Here is a 19,270-nt window from a genome sequence, read left to right on the forward strand (position 1 = left end):
GAATTGAAGACCTAGATGCAGAAGTAAAGGTGAATTTTTATTTGTATATCTTAAGCAGTACAGGTAACCAGTGAATTTGTGAAATTAAAATAACAAAAACTAAAATGTACTAAGCTAGTACTAGTCAATACATATTAGATCACTTATATATTGATTTTTACAAATATAGATGTGTATTTGTAAATAAATGGCATTTGTAAAACTGAAAATTGCCTTTGCGAAATGTGATTCCGCATTTGTGGATCACCAGCACACAGCACACGCATAGGCCTACACAGGTTTCCCGTTTACCAACAAAACTAGATGCGCGCGCACCCGTGGGGCAGAAGACGCTTGGTGGCCGTCCACAACGTTATAAACTTAACCTAAATAGTCGACTGCTGTAAGCTACAATCTGATTTTATTGTATACCCCTGTCTCAATAATAACATCTCATTTCAGACTATATTTCAAAGTTTGCCGTTCATTTGCATTATTAATATAACATCGTATTTTGTCATTTTTGGCGAAGACATGCATTCCGTTAGGAATATTGAACATAATATGTTTAAATATTATTTAACATTCTCTAACCATCGTGATTTCGAATTGGTGCAGTTTTCAGCACAAAAACGAGAAATCTAGACGCGCCCCTAGCGGCAGCAAATTACATTTACAATTACAATTAGCCTACATCTTGATGTGGGTCTGGTTCGCCAGGCTAAGGGGATAGCCCACCTAAATCTAACAAGTTATGATTTTTGGAACAAGCTTTGTGATGGAAAAGTGGTGTTTCATTCCCATAATCTTTTTCCATGCGGTTTATGGACATTTGCTCCCTTTTGGAACCAGCAATTTTTTTGCAGGATAGTGCACTAAGGTTCCATAGATGGCAGCAATGGATTCCGGCTGCAGTAAAACACCAAACAAGAAGAAGAAGAAAAACGGAACTGACATCTCCTAAAACACCGGATGTTTTATTTGGCCTGTTGCAATTGCTACGGGTCACTGCAACAATTTTAGAAATAAGACATCTTCATATGCTGTCTAACATACTTCGTCTTGGAAAAAATGGACGTCGGTGGTAATTGCGGGAATATTAGTGGCATTATGAATAATAGACAAAGGACGATGTTAACAAACAAAGGCCGTGTCGACTGCGTCCGCAACCAGAGAAAAGACTCGGAGGTAATTTTAAGTTTGGTTCAACCTAAGCTATCATGGGGAGCTTTTAGCATAGCGAACGTATGATGGCGTTTACGCTAGTAACGTTATAAAGGACTATCCTGTCTATATTCCTTTGATAGCAAGTATTCCTCGATTATGTTAATGTACATTGTGGGGATAATCTCAGTCTATTTTATAAGGTGGATAACTAACGCCAGATTGATACCAATTTAGGGATGATATCGTTAACGTTAGTGTCAACATTACTTAACCTTGCATCCGGTAACCTCTTCTCACTGAAGAAAGTGCATTAAAGGGTTTGAACATGGTCATCACATGAGAACTTTGATTAACGTTAACTTAAATGTTACGATGTCTGAACCTAATTACGATAACGTTATAAAGAAAATAGTACCGGAAAGTTTGATTTTTAAACAGTGATGACCGTTACGTGACTTACTGGCGAATTCAGTGACATTAACTCGGGTTCTCACTTCCAAACTCTCCTAGCCATGCCCCCCAGCGCAGCTGCTGGAACCCTGTTGTTTTTGCTTTGATTATTATTAGGGGTCCAAGTAGAAGAGTGTAGTGAGTTTTTGTTTTAGGCAAGCAAAACTGACGACAACCACAATGTATTTGTCACATCATCACCCTCACAGATAGCCCTGCTGTGCATTACTTCCCAAAATAACCCAAATTAATAGATCTGCATAAAAGTGGATTTTTACCACACAAGAAATGTCAAACAAGTTGATTAAAGCGTACTACTCGACGTTCCCGATCGGTAGCGCGACAATGTGATGTCAAAATGACATATCTCTCTGGCGCGCCAGGATTTTGGCCGGGTAGCGCGCGGTAGCGCACCCAAAGATTGTTAAGGCGGAGCAAGATACTTCGTCGTAGTTCATGTCTATGGGCGCGAAATGGGGATCGAATCCTGTCTGCATAAAGAGATGGGTCGATGACGTATTGATGAGTGTATGTTGCAACCATACCAGCATGTTGCAACATACCAGCAAGCTAGCAGCAGCATAAATAACTGGCGCACACCTGATATAAGGTCGATTTTCTACAGACTGCAATGCTCAAAAATGCTAAAAATGTACCTGAAAGGTTCAGAAGTGTTTGAGGATCATGAAAACGTGCCCAAAATTCACATTCCTAACTCCAAGATCTAAAAAAGCCAAGATCTTCGCATATAGTGATATTCTGAGCTATGGCCATAGACTTCAATGGAGGAGTTGCTGCCTTTGCTCTGCATAAAGGGGGATTTTGACCCCCCCTCGTGCAATCCGGGTTCCCGGATGTGGCTCCTGATGAAATATCTTGCTCCACCTTAACAATCTTTGGCGCACCACTCTATTTTTTTCAGGTGAGCGCGACAAACCGGAAACCGGAAGATGGACTAGTTCGAGTTCGAGAGTTGCATTTCGGAGGACCGTTTTGTTACAGTCGTGAATTTTTAATAGTTTGCTGGATAAGTTAACAAAGTTACCAGCGAGAGTCGCAACACATGGAATTAAGAGGAAAGAATAGAAAAGATTTATTTTCAACGAAAGGATATCTATTAAGACCTGAACAAAATCTGGGCAGCCGTGGCCTACTGGTTAACGTTTCGGACTTGTAACCGGAGGGTTGCCGGTTAGAACCCCAACCAGTAGGAACGGCTGAAGTGCCCTTGAGCAAGGCACCTAACCCTTCACTGCTCCCCGAGCGCCGCTGTAGCTCACTGTGCCGGGATTAGTGTGTGCTTCACCTCACTGTGTGTTCACTGTGTGCTGAGTGTGTTTCACTAATTCACGGATTGGGATAAATGCAGAGACCAAATTTCCCTCAAGGGATCAAAAGAGTATACTTATACATATACTTATACTTTCCACTTTAGGAAATTACACAAACTCAGCTAGCTGCTAGCTAGCTAGCCAGCTAACTGAAATGTTTAAATTATAAAAATTTCCCTCGGGATGACTAAAGTATATCTATATATCCATCTATCTATTTATCTATCTGCACACACCTTGGAAACTAGATGGCAATGATGATAGTAGTTGTGAATAGCAGTAACCAAAGTCTGAAGTACCACCACAGAGGCTAGCTAGTGTTTTTTACTGCCATTGACGCCAATGCTTCTGACAGCTTCTTCTACTGTGTATCGTAGGTAGCAATAGCCTTTTCACAACAGCGACACCTCTGTTCAGGAGAATATTGCAACTAGTGTCACGACCACCACGAGAGTATAAATGGTTACGGCGCTCCTGTGACGTCACATTGTCGCGCTACAGGTCAGGAACGGCGAGTATGTAGAAGCCTTAAGCCCACTCCTCCCTCAGCTGGTCTTTCAGCTCTAACCTAATGTTATTTCTTAGAGAGCCATCAAAATGAGTAGGCCTATCTCCTTAACCCTTAGAACCCGATTGACGCAAAGTGCGTCAAAAAACACACCCTTTCTTCTCTGTTACATTGCTCCGGAACGGTTCATCGCAGCGAGATGAAACCTTTATTGCACGACAGAGCAGAAGTGGGGCTTTCCAACGAGACTACACACTTGTCTGTACGATCAAGTATGAAAATTAAAAAAAATCATGAAATTAAATCAAATTGCATCATATTTACAGTCTATACTTCTCTGCATTCACCTGCACACACTCTAGTTTGAATTACTCGCGAACCCGTGATCGCATCGATATGGCAAGCATATCAGATGAAAGAGGGGGCACAGGGCTATCCATTGGTACCATGTTTATCGATCCTTCTGGCTTATAAAACCAGACGAAGTGACTGCAAAATAATAACGTCATGTACACAAACCAACGCTGCACACTCATTACTCTCGTTTGAATTACTCGCGGACCCGTGATCGCATAATAACAATAACAATGCCACGCATGTCAGATGAAAGAGGAGACTCAGAGCTATCATTTGATACCAAGTACATCCTTCTGGGTTATAAAACAGACGAAATGACAGCAAAATAATAACTTCATATAGCTGGACTTACCCCACGTTTGTGTCTGTTCTTGTGGCAAAGCATGTTTATAATCCAATGCTATCATGTGTTTCTCTATGGCAAAGCATGTTCATATTCCGGTTTTGAGATCCTAGCAAATTCCTGCATGTCATCCAATTCAAGGCTCACATTGCATCCCAATTTGTTCAACAAATAAACACCTTTTTTGCCTTTACTTTGTTCATGGCAATGCAGTAAAGAGTTGAGAATTATTATGACTGCATACACACAGGCACGCAGGCTAACACGCAACCTCGGGTCAAGTCAGGTCAGATCAGTTCGTGTCACAGATATGGAGCGCAGAAAGGTCATTTTTCATCACTAAATAAAAAATGGCATTTATTTCCGTAAATCACACAGCAAATATTTCTGTAAATTGCTCAGCCCCAGAGTATCCCTCCAACATGGCAATTATATTGCCCGATTCAGGACAGTCTGCCCTACACACACATGAAATGCATGTAGAGCTGTGAGCTTGCAGTGGTGAGATACATGTCGAAATATAATAATTTTTATAATACACTTTTTATATTTTAATTCTTTATCAAAATAAAATCAATGCTAGTATTAATACATGAAATGATGGCAGATCTGAATAGCCTAAACTCCCCTGAAAAAAACAATATATAATATATGTGTGTGGCACCTACAATGACGAGAATAAATCCTTATGAATAAAGGTAGTGAAAATGCCTTAAAAACAGCTTAGGGTTCTAAGGGTTAAAGAGCATCTTGCAGGTTGGAAACCCCTGTAAAGCATAGTGTAGATCATGGGTTCCCAAAGTGGGGGTCGCGGGACGCCGAGGGGTCGCAAAATGATTTCCATAAATCAAATAAATTTGGGAAAAATAAAAGAGCTGTCACTTGACCGCACTCTAAAGACATTTTAATTCCAAGACGCTTGCTGAGTTCTGGATTTCAGTCGAGAGGGAATATCCACAGCTATTCAAGGCCGCGATGGACGTACTGACGCCGTTTGGCTCCACATACCTGTGCGAAAAGACTTTCTCTGCACTGACATATATTAAAAACAAATACAGATCGCGTCTAAATGTGGAGGATGATCTCCGGGTGGCCGTCTCCACAATTAAACCAAGAATGGACTTGCTGTGTTCCGCGCATAGCGCGCATCCATCTCATTAGATGAGATTAACGCTGAAACATAGTTGGCAAAATGTAAATTTGCGCAGCAACAATGTACATATGTTTACAACAGTTTGTGGATATTAGACTGACTGAGATATTCTTCTGTTAAAATGGAAATTAACGTAATGTTTCAAAGTTTGCAAGACCGCAATAATGTGCACTCATGTTACATGGATATTATTTTTTGACTAAGGTATTCTGCTTTTATCATATAGTAAATTTCTGTATGTAAAATCATAACAGGCTGCTCTGTTCTTTTGTGTTGTCGTTAAGCCCGTGTTTGGATAAGCCTAGTGCGTATGGCCGGTGTGCACATTTTATTTAATTTTTTGAGTCACATCCAGGGATAGTGGGGGTCGCCAGTCTCTGGCACGGTTATTTTGGGGGTCGCGGGTTGAAAAGTTTGGGAACCCCTGGTGTAGATAAACGATGAAGGAACTAGATTCTCAGACAGAAAAAAATGATAACTACGCCAGAAACAACATATTGTGAGAAAATTAATTCCGCCTCTAAACCACTGGCCGGAAGTGAGGTAACAGAGGGTAAACAGGTCAAGGTTAATGAATGGTGTAATGGATCACGACACAGACTCAGAGGAGATTCTAAACAATGAAAACACCTGTGACGGGCCACAGTCCTATAACTATGAGCCACCCATGCAAGATAGGGGCCAGGTAGAGAACAGGGGAAGGAGCGACCGGCGGAGAAGAGAGGTAGCGTTTTGGTGGTTTTGGCTGCTTTAGCAATCATACTTTCGACGTTGCTGTTGATCAAACATCCATGTAGATTGCCTTTATTTAAAGTCCTATTGGAATATTCAATATTTCACGACAATTGGGCAGCATGGCAAATAACAACAAACTATTTGACGGCCCATATTTCTTCTGTCGCGACCTTCTGGCAGAAACGTTTCAAAGTTATTTATGACCAGAGCTATGTAGGCTACAGCTTCAGAAAAGATGTTGGTAATGAAGAAGAAGGAAGGCTACAGTTTTGGGGTGAGTAAGAAAGAAACACATCTAAGACAGGGTAGTAAAGAGGCCCCCCCCCTCCGAAAAAAAAAAGGTTACAAGGCTAGTATGAAAATACTGGGGGTTGGGTGTCACTCCCGGGATGTTTTTTAAATTTTATTCTAGTTCTAGCTAATCACACCATTTAGCCTAACGTGACTTGAGAGGGACAGGATTCAGGAACTAAAGACAGGCCCATCCTCTGTTTGACTCACATCACGTTAACCCATGCATTAAACCACATGTCACTTGAACATACCGGTAGTTCACGTTGACAATAGAGAAACGCTTAGCTTACTTCGTTTATGAGAGAAATTAAGTTTTGTGCCAACATGTTTAGAAACACAATCCACAACACTGCCTTTATTTGGTGCAAATCTCCTTTACTTTATAGTCCGCAATTCACATTAAGCCTACTAGGCCATCACCGCAAGTGCATACAAAATGTTTTTGGCCAAGTTTTGCCATTTACCTTCGTTATTACCAGTCGTTGCATTTTTACTGCGTCGATTCGTGATTGAGTGCGCATCTAATGTAACAGCGGTGTCTTCGCGGAGACATCACTCTCCAGTTTCATTTTTTCTGTTGTTGCGAGCTAATAGGCTACGATATGGGAAATACTTTCAATATTATCAGCTTCAGAATTGAATGGGTTTTCCTTAGCCTGTGCTACACCTTTCTACCAAGTTGTGCGAAAATTGTAGTTTTTGTGATGTTGACAAACATGCGTAGCACATGGAAGTGGACGGGCCATAATAGCCTCTGACTAGTTTAAGGCTACTTATTGTTAAATTGCAATGTGAGCGGCAGCCAGCAGGGGAGGATACTTCGGCAGGAGTATTATTTAAAAAGCAACTGCAACTACATTGTGCGTCTGCCCTGATTCTGATACCGTGGGGGTATTAATTAAACCGTGGCGGGCCGCCATGCTGAAATAAACGTAGAGGAAACACTGAAGAAGAAGGTAGGCTACACTTTTGGGGCTAGGAAGAATGAAATGCATGTAAGACAGCATAGTCGCATACATAGTGGCAGTAGCCTATAGTTTAGGCAGCTGCTGCCACATTAACTGCTGCAAGTGTCAAACAATAGGCCATACTAACGATCTAGCAAATAACTGCAAGCCTAATAATAATTACAGGCATTTGCGGTCATTCCGTGGCCGGTAAAAATATACTCACATTCTAACAAGCATTTACATAATGAAATACCACTGGCAATGTCAACGCAAATATTTAACAAACACAATCTAACAAAAAAATATTTTTCTCTGTGGCCCTAATATTCCGTCATTGTATATATAGCCTTGTAGTCTATGGGAAACTGTAAATTATCTAATGATTGCAACATCATCTAAAAATCATCATTTATCCAAAATGATTGAAATTAATGATCACAAACGTTTAAATAATGACAGTGGGTCTAGTTATATGTGATAACAATGTGTGGTGGGCCGTGGAATAAGTTAACTATTGGTTTCCGTTTGTGGTGACTGCTGACTGAGATAAGGGATAAGATCCACAGAATAAATCTCCATGGTAACTTATACCATAGCATATCCTACTGCCCCCTATCCCGCTTTTGTGCAACCGGATCACCGATAAATTGAGCCAGGATAACCAAGATATCCTGGCTTAATCCCTTATCCTACTTTTGTGCAACGGGCCCCTACTGTGGAATGAACTCCCTACTGATATTAAATATGCCCCAACTGCCACCATTTTTAAGTCACGCCTCAAGACTAAATTATTCACTGTTGCCTTCTCCTAAACTGATCTTTCGTTACAGAAAAAAATAACAAACACAGACAAAACTAGATGTACCGCATAGCGGTACAAAATATGACCGCCGCTCAGTCCTGCACATCCATTCCGCGAAAATAAATCATATTAATGAATTTGTCTCCATCTTCTACTCCATTCCTCACTCTTGAAACTTTTGTGTATGCTTGTTTGAAATGTGTGTTTGCACACATTCCGCACACAAAGTAGCCTACTGGCGCTGCAAAGGTGAATAGATTTGTTTCTGGGCCAAAAAATCTGTAACATTGTTATAAAACCTTTAAAATCTCTAAACAATCACAAGTAGGGCAGTTCATCACAGTCCATCCATTGCAACTGGACTGATGAAAGGTACACCTGTAGGCTACATTGTATTTGGGAAAAGCAGAAGGTAGCAGCATAATGTATTTATTTATTTATTATTAAACAAAACAATCCCTGTCAGTTCCATGCAGTTTTCAACAGCTATCAAGAAGAGAGGTCATGTCATGGATTTTTGTGAATGTTTCTTCTTCTACATATGCATAAGTTTAGTCATCTAGTTCAAATGATATTCAGCTTTATTGTCAATGCACAAATGAAATACCAGTAGTCTAAAACAAAATGCCGTTTTTCCCAGTGGTGCAAATAACTGACATGTCCTAAGGGCCTTCATGAAATGCGTTGCGAGACTGTTCATACACATTTTAACGGGCAAAGTTGAAGAGCTACTCTCCGTTATTGTTTGTGCAAATAATATGCTGATTCATGTTCCCTTGCATTTTGCAACCATGAGGTCAATGGTTAAGCTCAATCTTTTGACGCAATCTTTTGATTTTCACCCAGCCTAGTCCATGGTAGGCGCCCGATAGAAATATTGTTTAATTTTGCGATTGAGATATCCACGCACTGGCGCCCCCCCTGCGACGTGTTCGCCCCCCGGTTTTAGAGCTATTCTAAATGCAAAAATGCATAGAGGGAGTTATGACAAAACCGTGACTGTTAACAAACTATAAGCTATATAAAGTAGGCCCTATGCTAGGCCTATTACACAACACAAATTGTCGCTAGGCTATGCTGGCGACCCAAATAAAATCTCCGTTGGAACCAATGGCTTACACCTTACAGTATCAAGCTGCCACCTCTTGGCGAAAAAGTTAATAGTTTTGCATATCAGTAGTAATACATTTCACGTAGCTGTGAATCACGGAAAGGGCGAATGAAGTGGACACTTCTAAACGGAACCCAACCCACTGTACAGTAGCTCAAGGTCTGTGGCTAAAGCAGCCATAATGAAAGCGTTATCATTGTTTGGATACTTCACACACACGTGTTTTTTAATCGCATAGACTACAACTACCAAGCTGGAATCAAAGCACATCGACTCCCCTCTCACACCCTAAACACGCACTTCGAACAAACAAAAAGCGCCTCAGTCTCACGGAATAGCCATAGGCAAAACTGTATCTGACCCTTGTAACGTTGGTACTAAATCATTCATCGCAAAGAATGATTTTTGTAGCACGTGCAACAAATATGTGTAGGTACAGCCCTGCCCTGAATACATCTCAACGTGCGCTCTAAAACATCTGGTTTAAATGGAGATTGTAGATCATCACGGGATCATAGACAGGTTATCTTTCAGGTAGCCTATATATTTTCCATTAAAAAACCATCACGTAGCGAACGTGTTGTGGCTAACTCACTTAGCTCCTGTTAGTAGCCTAGGTTATGGTCATAAGCAAATGAGATGACAGTCGAAAGATACAATTAGTGCTGTTATCGATTTGCTTGGTAGCTTATAAACGCATTTATGGTTTTCTACAAATACATCAATAATCAAATTGGCCTCCATCACTCAACCATGCTAACGGTAACATTATTTTACCTACGTTCTGCTATTGATAGGATTAACGTAGCCTACCTGCAGTAAAAAACAAGCATGTCCGATAAACATTCTCAGATTTATTTCGGCTTCAAGAGGAAATGGGAATTACATGTCATGCAGAAATCATCCTACCCTTAGACGTTCTCTGCGGTAAACTACTGTAGCCTACAGTCTTGTCCTTGTAGGAAGCATAGTGTCTTTCCAACCCATTTAAGATTAACTTCCAACAAAATTACGTCTCACTGCAACGATGCGCCATCTAGTGGACAAACGACTACTTATCGCCAATACTGGAAATGCAGCCATGATGATGATGATGAATATTTATTTTGGCTTTCTTTTAATCCTACTGAATTTGTAATTATGTATCGGCCGTTCTAATACCGATAGTATGTGGGTGCCTGTGTGTGTGTGTGCATGTGTATATGTGTGCACCACCATCTACAGGCCAATGAGTGTAGAGTCACTAAATGTACACATAACTTAATTTTTTAGACCCCCCCATGGATGAAATTCTACGAAACTTGGCATACCCCCAGAGAATGTCAGGTTAATCATACACATAAAATTTGGTGCAGTTCTGAACGTCTTTACTGAAGAGAGGGGCGATTAAAGCAGAATGATATTGCATTTTCATTTTTTACCGGGGGGGTGCAAATCACAAATGAGTGATTATGGGCTAAGTTGATGTGGGCCCTTGAGACCAACATACCATACAAATGTCTTCATCCTCGGTGCCACGGTTCAGGTAGTTATTGAGGAAAAACTGCATTTTTTGGGTTTCGGGGGGCCCAGCGCGGAGGGGGAGTGGCCCCTGGGGACCAAACGAAATTTTTCCGTAAAAGTCTAGTGGGGCTACATACCCACCAAATTTCATGTGCCCTGGTGTTTCGGTGCCCCGGGTATCGTTGACCAAAATTTCAGGAAGTAGATGACGGGGGAAAAAAAAAAAAAAAAAAAACTTTGACAATCCCTATATGACCGCTTCGCTAGCTTCGCTAGCGGCGGTCATAATAAGTCACAGACAGAGCGTTTACCATTGTGATAGTATTGCTCCACAGTCACTAGTACAGGACCCTCCAGAATTATTGCCACCTGTGCTTGACTAAAGTTTTCACTAAAAAGTTGACAATAAAAAGATTTATTGTAATCTCACAATGAAAAAAATATCCAACCTTGAAGGGAAGGAAAATTATTTTGAGAAAAAGGAAAATCTCATAAAGAAATACATTTTTATAATGAAAACACGTTGCTCACAATTCTTGGCACCCCTGAAAAATCTTATATACAAAACAGAAGCATTTTTCTGTCTAATCTCAACTTATTTAAGTAAATCAGAGTGTCTGTGAACTTTCAGAAGTAGTTTATGACTTTCTTTTTCACTATGGTATGAAAATAAAGTCACACAGAGGCTAAATCCTCTAGTCATTTTTCAACATCGGAAAGACAAGAGAATATAGTATAAGTATAAGTATACTCTTTTGATGCCGTGAGGGAAATTTGGTCTCTGTATTTATCCCAATCTGTGAATTAGTGAAACACACTCAGCACACAGTGAACACACAGTGAGGTGAAGCACACACTAATCCCGGCGCAGTGAGCTGCCTGCAACAACAGCAGCGCTCGGGGAGCAGGTAGGGGTGCTCAAGGGCACTTCAGCCGTGCCTACTGGTCGGGGTTCGAACCGGCAACCCTCTGGTTACAAGTCCGAAGCGCTAACCAGTAGGCCACGGCTGCCCCCACTAAATACACTAAAATATACTAAAAACACTCAATTTAAACAAATGTCAACACACTTTCTTTTTATAAGTCAGAGAATGTCTATGAAAACTAGGTACTTTGTTGAAGTATGCCTATATTTACAGTTAAAAAATGATTAATGATCTTGCCCCCACATACAGTATGGAGGATGGTAAGATAGGCAAAAAATTCCATAGGAACCACTGTTGGAGAGTTACAGACAAAGGTATCATCTTGGAGTCACCAAGTCCCCCAAAAAAATATTCGAAAGTGACCTCACTACTAATAGATTATTTAGAGGGCATGCCAGGTAAAAGCCTGTCCAGTCATTTAATTACCAATGTTAACAGCAGGAGTGACTAAATGGTACAGTGACTTTGTCTGGAAGTGTGGTCTATTGTCAAACGAAATGAAAATTGCGCTCTTTGGCTAGAAACACTTTAGGTGTGTTTGGCGTGTAGAAGAATGGCTATACTGAAAAGAACCCCATGCCTAATGAGAATTATGGTGGAGGGGCTGTGCTATTCCCAAAGGCCTTGGGAACCTAATTAAGGTGCATCATGATCATGAACACCAAAAAAACCTGAACATTTGCAATCTGTCAATCTCTGCCAAGACACTAAAACTTAGTCATGATTGGATCATTCATCAGATCAATGAACCAAAACAAATGTCCAGATCAAAACAAATATGGTTTGCTGAACACAAAATCAAGCTTTGGACATTGCCATCTCAGTCCCCTGATCTAAACTCCACAGAAAAACAGTGGAGTGAGTCAAAGAGGAGAATGCACAAGTGTGGACCTAGGAATCTGGACGATCTGGCGAGATTTTCTGAAGATGGACGGTGCCAATAATTGTGAGCGACGTGTTTTTGTTAAAAATATTAATTTCTTTGAGATTTTCCTTTTTCTCGAAATAAATTTGCTTTCCTTCAAGGTTTGATTTTTTCCATTGTGAGATTACAATAAATCACCAACAGATTCTTTTTTATACCGGTTTTAGTTAACTTTAGCAGAGGTGCCAATAATTCTGGAGGGTACTGTATAAAGCTGCGACATGACTGCACACTTCTCCTAAGGGTCATTCCATGCCAAATGTACGAATCTCCCCACTCGACAGTCGCAGATTTGGCTGAAAAAAATCAAGGATGTTCACACACTTCTTAATAGGTATAGTCCCAAATATTAGCTCTCTACTCCCAACAGTTTTGTCACAAAAAAATGTTTTAGCAACTACCCCCCCCCCCCCCCCATGCATTTTCAGACGCTTTTTAAGCAGCGTTTTTTGAAGAGCCATTTTCAAATTGCTATAGCTAGAAAAGTGTTTAAGCTAGCTCATTTAAACTTTCTAGGCTTAAAATATGCTACCATGACTTGTGGAATATGGATTTCCAAGGGTGTGGCTTGGGTATATCATAGTATTTGTGGTGCTTGAATTTGCTTGAAAATTTTACTCTACGCTCTGTGCCACCATCTTTGAAGGCCTGTGGAAAGCTTAATGTTAAAGCTACAACCTTGATATTGAATACAGACCTTCCAATGTATGCTCTCTATATTGTGTAAAAAACTGTCCCTATGTAATTTGAGTACCCAGTCATGCTGAACGAACTTCTGGGCCAAAACCTTCACAACCGGAAAACAGCTACTTTCAGACCACTGATCTCACTTCCGTTGTGTTCATGGGCAAAAGTCCATACTGAAACCAGTGCGAAATAGCTGCCGATACCAACGTAATTGAAGCATGTTTAGAGTCGATTTTTGAAGACATTGAAGTTCGTAACAACAGCGTTAAACGTCTGCAGAAGTTATGTCTCATTTGCCTAAGCAAAGGCTAACCAGAGATGGCTACAAAGGCAAACTAAACACCATCGTTTTGGTTGTTAGTTCGCTGTTGGCGGTATTTTCATGAAACACCTAGTACATGTGCATACTCACAAGGTCTGCCACCTCTCCGCGATTGGCTATTGAAAAAAGCTTTGTTCAACATCAGAGACATTCCCCCCGCCCTACTTTCCCCTGAATCCAGGCGTATTCCTCTAGACTAGTCCCTATGTGGTGAACGGTATGGAAGATATTAAGTCTTGAAAATGGATGAAAACCCATTTTGTGCCATTTTTGGCATGCTAAAGCAAAAAAAATGACAGCATCTACCAACATGTAAAAATCTTTTTGGAACATTATTTTTGGAAAGATTAGATATTTATTCTTAACATATCAAATAATTGTGATGGTGTTCTGCCTCATTTTCGGAAAATGTGCTATTTTTGTACCCAGCATTCAATGGCCTATGGAAGCATTCAAATGCAAAAAAGTCTTACGGTGTGTTTCCACACAGCGAAACAACTCGCGTTTTTTGGCCAGCGAAATTTCGCCTCGGGGGCGTGACGGCGAAACCGCTAACCTAGACTGCAGTGTCTAGCCAGTGGTGGCAAGCGAGCTAATTAGGCTAATCAGCTAATTCAAACGTTTAAGTACTTAATGAAGATATCCAGGGGTCTTTATGCCTCGACTAAGTTGATGTTGCCTATAAACAACAATTCATGTTCATAGAAACAACAAGGTCAATAAGACATAATATATTTCATACCTGTGTTGCAGCATGTAGCCTAGCTGTCTAGCTAGGTTTACAATGCAATCCAATGTCCTAAAATACTAGCATTTCGCCTGTCAGCTAGCTAAAAAAGATCGAGTGCTTAAACTAACATATATAGTGGTCTATTTAGTGGTGTATGTGCTCTGACTAAGTTTGTGTGGCATATAAACCACAATTCGTGTTGATACAAGTGCCAATGTTCGTGTAGAAACATTTTAATCACATACAAATTTTCGCGTTACAGCTCAGGTAGTCTCCGCCATCTTGGTCAGACTTTTTTGTAACTCCCGCCTCCAAACACAAAGACGCGGACCTGATTGGTTCTCGAATGGTCCTCATTTAAATAAAGTTAAACTTTGGCCAACTTTGTTTCGCCTGCCTCGGCGATTCGCTTTCATTTCGCCCAACTAGGGCGAATTTCGTCTCCATTCAACCTCAATGAGAGCGACGCGAAATTTCGTTGTGTGGAAACACACCGTTAATAGATGACTTAACTAGATGTACCGCAGAGCGGTACAAAATATGACCGCCGCCCAGTCCAGCACATTTTTTCCACAAAAAGAAATCACGCTGAAAGGCCTATATGATTCTAACTGTCTCACTAAATTGCATTATCCACACTCAATTCTCACTGGTATCTGCTAGACAACAAGTACCAAAACATTATTAGTTCATAGATTTCACATGTAAAATTCATTTTATACAACCCCACCTCCATCTTGCCTATTCATAATTCTGAGAAATTCTTGATTGTTTGTGTTATGTTTATGTTATGTGTGTGTGTGTGTGTGTGTGTGTGTGTGTGCGTGCTTGTGTGTGTGCCTGCGTATGTGCCTGTGCATGCAAGCGTATATGTCTACTGTGTGAGTATGTGTCATACGTATGATTACTGTGAATGTATGTGTGTGTGTGTGTGTATCTGTTTGTGCACATGTGTGCACATGAAATGGGTTAATATGACCCCTGGAGGCAAACATACGGAAAAAAATGGTCATCCTAGGCCCTATAGTTCTCAAGATATTCACAGAGAACTGTGTCTGCCCTACCCTCCTTTTGGGGGGTCCAGTCCAGCGGGGGGGCTACAGATCAAAACGAAAAATGACGGTTCCATGTTATCCATGTGGGGGTACATGCCCACCAAGTTTTGTGTACCCCGGTCTTTCAGTGTCCCGGGAATCCTTGTTGGTGTACGTCACTAAATGTACACATAAATTATTTTATTGTAAGGCCCCCCATGAACGAAAGTACACAAAACTTGGCATGCATTCGGAGGGTGTGATAATGATCCTACACTTTTCATTTCGTGCAGTTTTGACCTTGTCAGCCAGAGATATTGTGATGAAAACACCTAATTTCTTGCTTTTACATTTTTAACTAGGTGGCGCTATACATGAAATAAGTGGTAATGGGATGGGTTGACATGCCCCCTTAAGACCAACATACATAAAAAAGGTGGACCTCCTAGGCCCTACGGTTCTCGAGATATTCACAGAAAACTGTCTCCGGCCACCTACAGGCCAGTTGGTGTATAGTAACATAAATTAATTTATTGTGTGGCCCCCCATGAACGGAATTCCACGAAACTTGGCGTGCATTCAGAGGGTGTTATAATGATCCTACACTTCCAATTTCGTGCAGTTTTGACTATGTTAGGTCACAGATACCTGCGATTACAACACCTCATTTTTACTTTTTTGTGTTTAACTAGGTGGCGCTATACATGAAATGAGTGGTTATTGAATGGGTTGACATGGCCTCTTGAGATCAACATACCAAAAAAAATGGTCCTCCTAAACCCTACGTTTTTCGAGAAAACTGTGTCTGCCCTACCCTCCTTTCGGGGGGTCCAGTCCAGCGGGGGGGCTACAGATCAAAACGAAAAACGATGGTTCCATGCTATCCATGTGGGGTTACATGCCCACCAAGTTTCGTGTACCCTGGTCTTTCAGTGTCCCGGGACTCATTGACAGAAATTTGGGCATGCGAAAAAGAAAAAAGAAAAAAAAAAAATCTGACTAAACCTATATGACCACCGCTTCGCTGCGCGGCGGTCATAATAATATTGTGGAGGTAGTAAACTCATCTAACATTATTTCACTACTTCATCATTAATAGCCTTAGCAAGTGACATATCGATTGTGCACATTACCCTTGGTGCACTTTCTTGAAAAAGAAGACCTTGATATAAAATTGTGCTAGGAAGTTGTCAAATTATAGTTCAGATAAGTCATTTTTTAACCATGTGCTAAAGAATATCCATGGATATGATAATGTTTTTCATCAGGGCTTCTCGGAGTCTCCGGATCTGGAATTTGAATATGCGGACACAGACAAGTGGGCATCTGAACTTTCCGGTGAGTTTTTTTATTGTGTGTGGGTGTTGAATGCCTTCAGTTCATATTTGGTAAACTTATGATTGAACTGGTTAGTTATAATTTCACCTTTCATAATGCTTATCTAAGTATGCTAATTTCTTTCAGAGATATATAGTTATACAGAGGGACCCGAGTTTATATTGAACAGAAAATGCTTTGAAGAAGACTTCAGAACTCATGGTAAAAATCTTTATGATAAATAGATAACATGTTATTGAATGTCTGTTTTAGAACACAGACCTTTGTGGAACATGGTAACCATGATTTTGTTCTGTCATCGTTTATTTTTGTTTTACGAATGTGATTCTTAATGTTTATGTGTCACCCTATATCTGTCAGTAACAGATAAGTGCTGGACAGAGTTAGACTCTGCTCATCACCGAGCACATGCCATGCGCCTATTGGATGGACTAGAGGTCACAGCCCGTGAGAAAAGACTGAAAATTGCCAGAGCGATACTCTACATCGCACAGGGTATGTGCATATAAACACAGACAGACAGACAGACAGACAGACAGACAGACAGAGAATAAGGTTTTGGACATAGTACAACTGACAGGAAAAAAGAAATGTCAGTGATATTTAGATATTCCCCTTAAGGCGAGACACGGCAGGTGAAAAAATCGTTTTTTCAAGCACTGGCCAATTTTGAGATTTTGGGCTAGTTTGCTACCTTAGCATATATTCTTTCACATACTACAACAAAAAACTCTGATTTACACATTTAGGTGCTTATTTCATTACATTGTGTTTACTCGCGCCTGTATATTTCTCCTAAATTTACCAAATGTTAGCATTCTAACCTTGCATTCACTACTGCGACCGTGATCCGAAACATAGCATGTGTAGTACCGTTGTAAAGCTCTGTTTCTCCTGCATGACGATATGTGATCCAAATATGGACACTTCCTTTGTATCTGCAACCAATCGCAGAAGTTCAAAGGCGAGTCTAGGCTGAGAACGGAATCTTATTGGCTGTTTCAAGGCTGTTTTCTCAAAATTAGTTTCCTCTCATTCTGAGCACGAAATCTCCACTTCAGAAGCACTTACATACATCACATTTTCTAATCTTAAGCCTAACTATATTTAGAAGATATTTATAGAGGGGTTTGTTGATATATCATTCCTAGCCTGATTTATATGACATTTTATGCCTAAAAACATGGCAAAACCTGAATTTTTTTTTTTTTTTTTTTTTTTTTTTTTTGAGGCTATTGACAGGATAACAACAGTAGATATCCATGAATCTCTCCATTCCATCTAATATGTGAACACGATGAAAAAATCATTTTGAACCTGGCTGTATCTAATGCTCAGGTTTCGTGTTTTAAAATGTATGCAAATTAGCGCATATTTAATTAGATAATGCCTAATTTGTAAACATTAAATTACAGAAAACTTGTAATACATTTTTTTCTCATATTATTGTAAGTAATCAACTGGGGAAGTTTCATAGTGATATCTGCTAGTTAACATTTTTAACCTATTCACCTGTAGTGTCTCGCCTTAAGTGCCAGAACACACCAAGCCATTTAAGTATTAGCGGCAATGCCTCTTGAGTTGCAAGTTGATCTGCAGACTACTGCCCACAGCTACCCGACAATATGCATTATGCAGATACACAGAATCTGTCTATAAATTGCAGGAACGTGTTTTTTTTTATTAAGCTTGTGGTGGTGTTATGATTTGGCTTTTCATTTCTCTGTGCAGATGTGTGGAAATGCAAAGCTTAATGCAGTCAAGTAAGAATGTGTGTCCTAGTCTGGGGGTGGAGAAGTTGCATTTAAAGGTGCTCTAAGAGATGCTAGGTAATGTCACTTCTGTTGACGTTCAAACAAAACAGAGAGCTAGCTCGCTACTCCCTCCCCCTCCCTCCCGTGTAATTTAAACTCTCCTAAATGCGCATCTCATGGTCCAGGCTGGAGCAGGTTATTTTTGTTACTTTTTTTGGAGCCTGGGTTGCCCACAGAGACCACGTTTTTTTGTGTATTCAGGGCACAGGCAGCTAGCGGATGGTGGGTGATGTTTGCTGTATGTGACAAAAATGCTTTAGCTTAGAAACCGTGTGAAATTGCTTGGAGCACCTTTAAGAGCAACAACTCAGGGATGAAGTTATTTATTACTTTTGTGGTCATCAATGCTTTCCTTGCTTTTTATTTGCTCAGGCACTTTTGCAGAGTGCTCATCTGAAGCAGAAGTGCAACACTGGATGCGTTACAATGCATTCCTCTTGCTGGAGGTGGGCACGTTCTCGGCCCTGGTGGAGTTGCTGAACATGGAGATTGAGTAAGGAGAGGGTCTTGGTTAAGACAGTGCTGTAAATGATTTTCTGATGTAAAAATATTTTTTTATAAAGAATTTCGATGAATTGATTCAATGTTTTTCCTTGTATGACCCCTATGAATCTTACTCATTGTTATCACTCCCTTGACAGTAACAGTGCTGCATGCAGCAGTGCAGTGAGAAAACCAGCAATCTCTCTGGCAGACAGCACAGACCTCAGGTGTGTGTGTGTGTGTGTGTGTGTGTGTGTACATAGTCAAACGTTTGGACACCTAGTTATTCATTCTTACTGTTTTTATATAGTTGATCAAAACTGAAAAC

The 19,270-nt window shown here is 40.5% G+C and overlaps 1 protein-coding gene across 5 annotated transcripts in view; it reads left to right on the forward strand.

Annotated features, from left to right (window-relative positions):
- The first annotated feature begins 911 nt into the window (after window positions 1–911).
- Window positions 912–19,270, forward strand: part of strip1 (striatin interacting protein 1) — a 58,256-nt gene continuing 39,897 nt past the window's right edge. For 2 of the 5 annotated variants that reach the window (XM_076268846.1, XM_076268848.1), the window contains exons 1-6: window positions 913–1,167; window positions 16,576–16,645; window positions 16,772–16,846; window positions 17,006–17,140; window positions 18,832–18,952; window positions 19,101–19,169. In XM_076268846.1, coding sequence (XP_076124961.1) covers window positions 1,051–1,167; window positions 16,576–16,645; window positions 16,772–16,846; window positions 17,006–17,140; window positions 18,832–18,952; window positions 19,101–19,169 — 587 coding nt within the window. In that variant the 5' untranslated portion in view covers window positions 913–1,050. Of the gene's footprint in view, window positions 1,168–6,252; window positions 6,298–16,575; window positions 16,646–16,771; window positions 16,847–17,005; window positions 17,141–18,831; window positions 18,953–19,100; window positions 19,170–19,270 lie in introns of those variants that run through there. The other 3 variants (XM_076268850.1, XM_076268849.1, XM_076268851.1) reach the window with 3 other exon arrangements.

The sequence above is a fragment of the Alosa pseudoharengus genome, unplaced genomic scaffold (genome assembly GCF_046254945.1).
Source record: "Alosa pseudoharengus isolate Yale_2024_CS ecotype anadromous, Long Island Sound unplaced genomic scaffold, YU_APseudo_1.1 YU_APseudo_1.1_scf_5, whole genome shotgun sequence".
In the NCBI taxonomy this organism is placed as follows: domain Eukaryota; kingdom Metazoa; phylum Chordata; class Actinopteri; order Clupeiformes; family Clupeidae; genus Alosa; species Alosa pseudoharengus.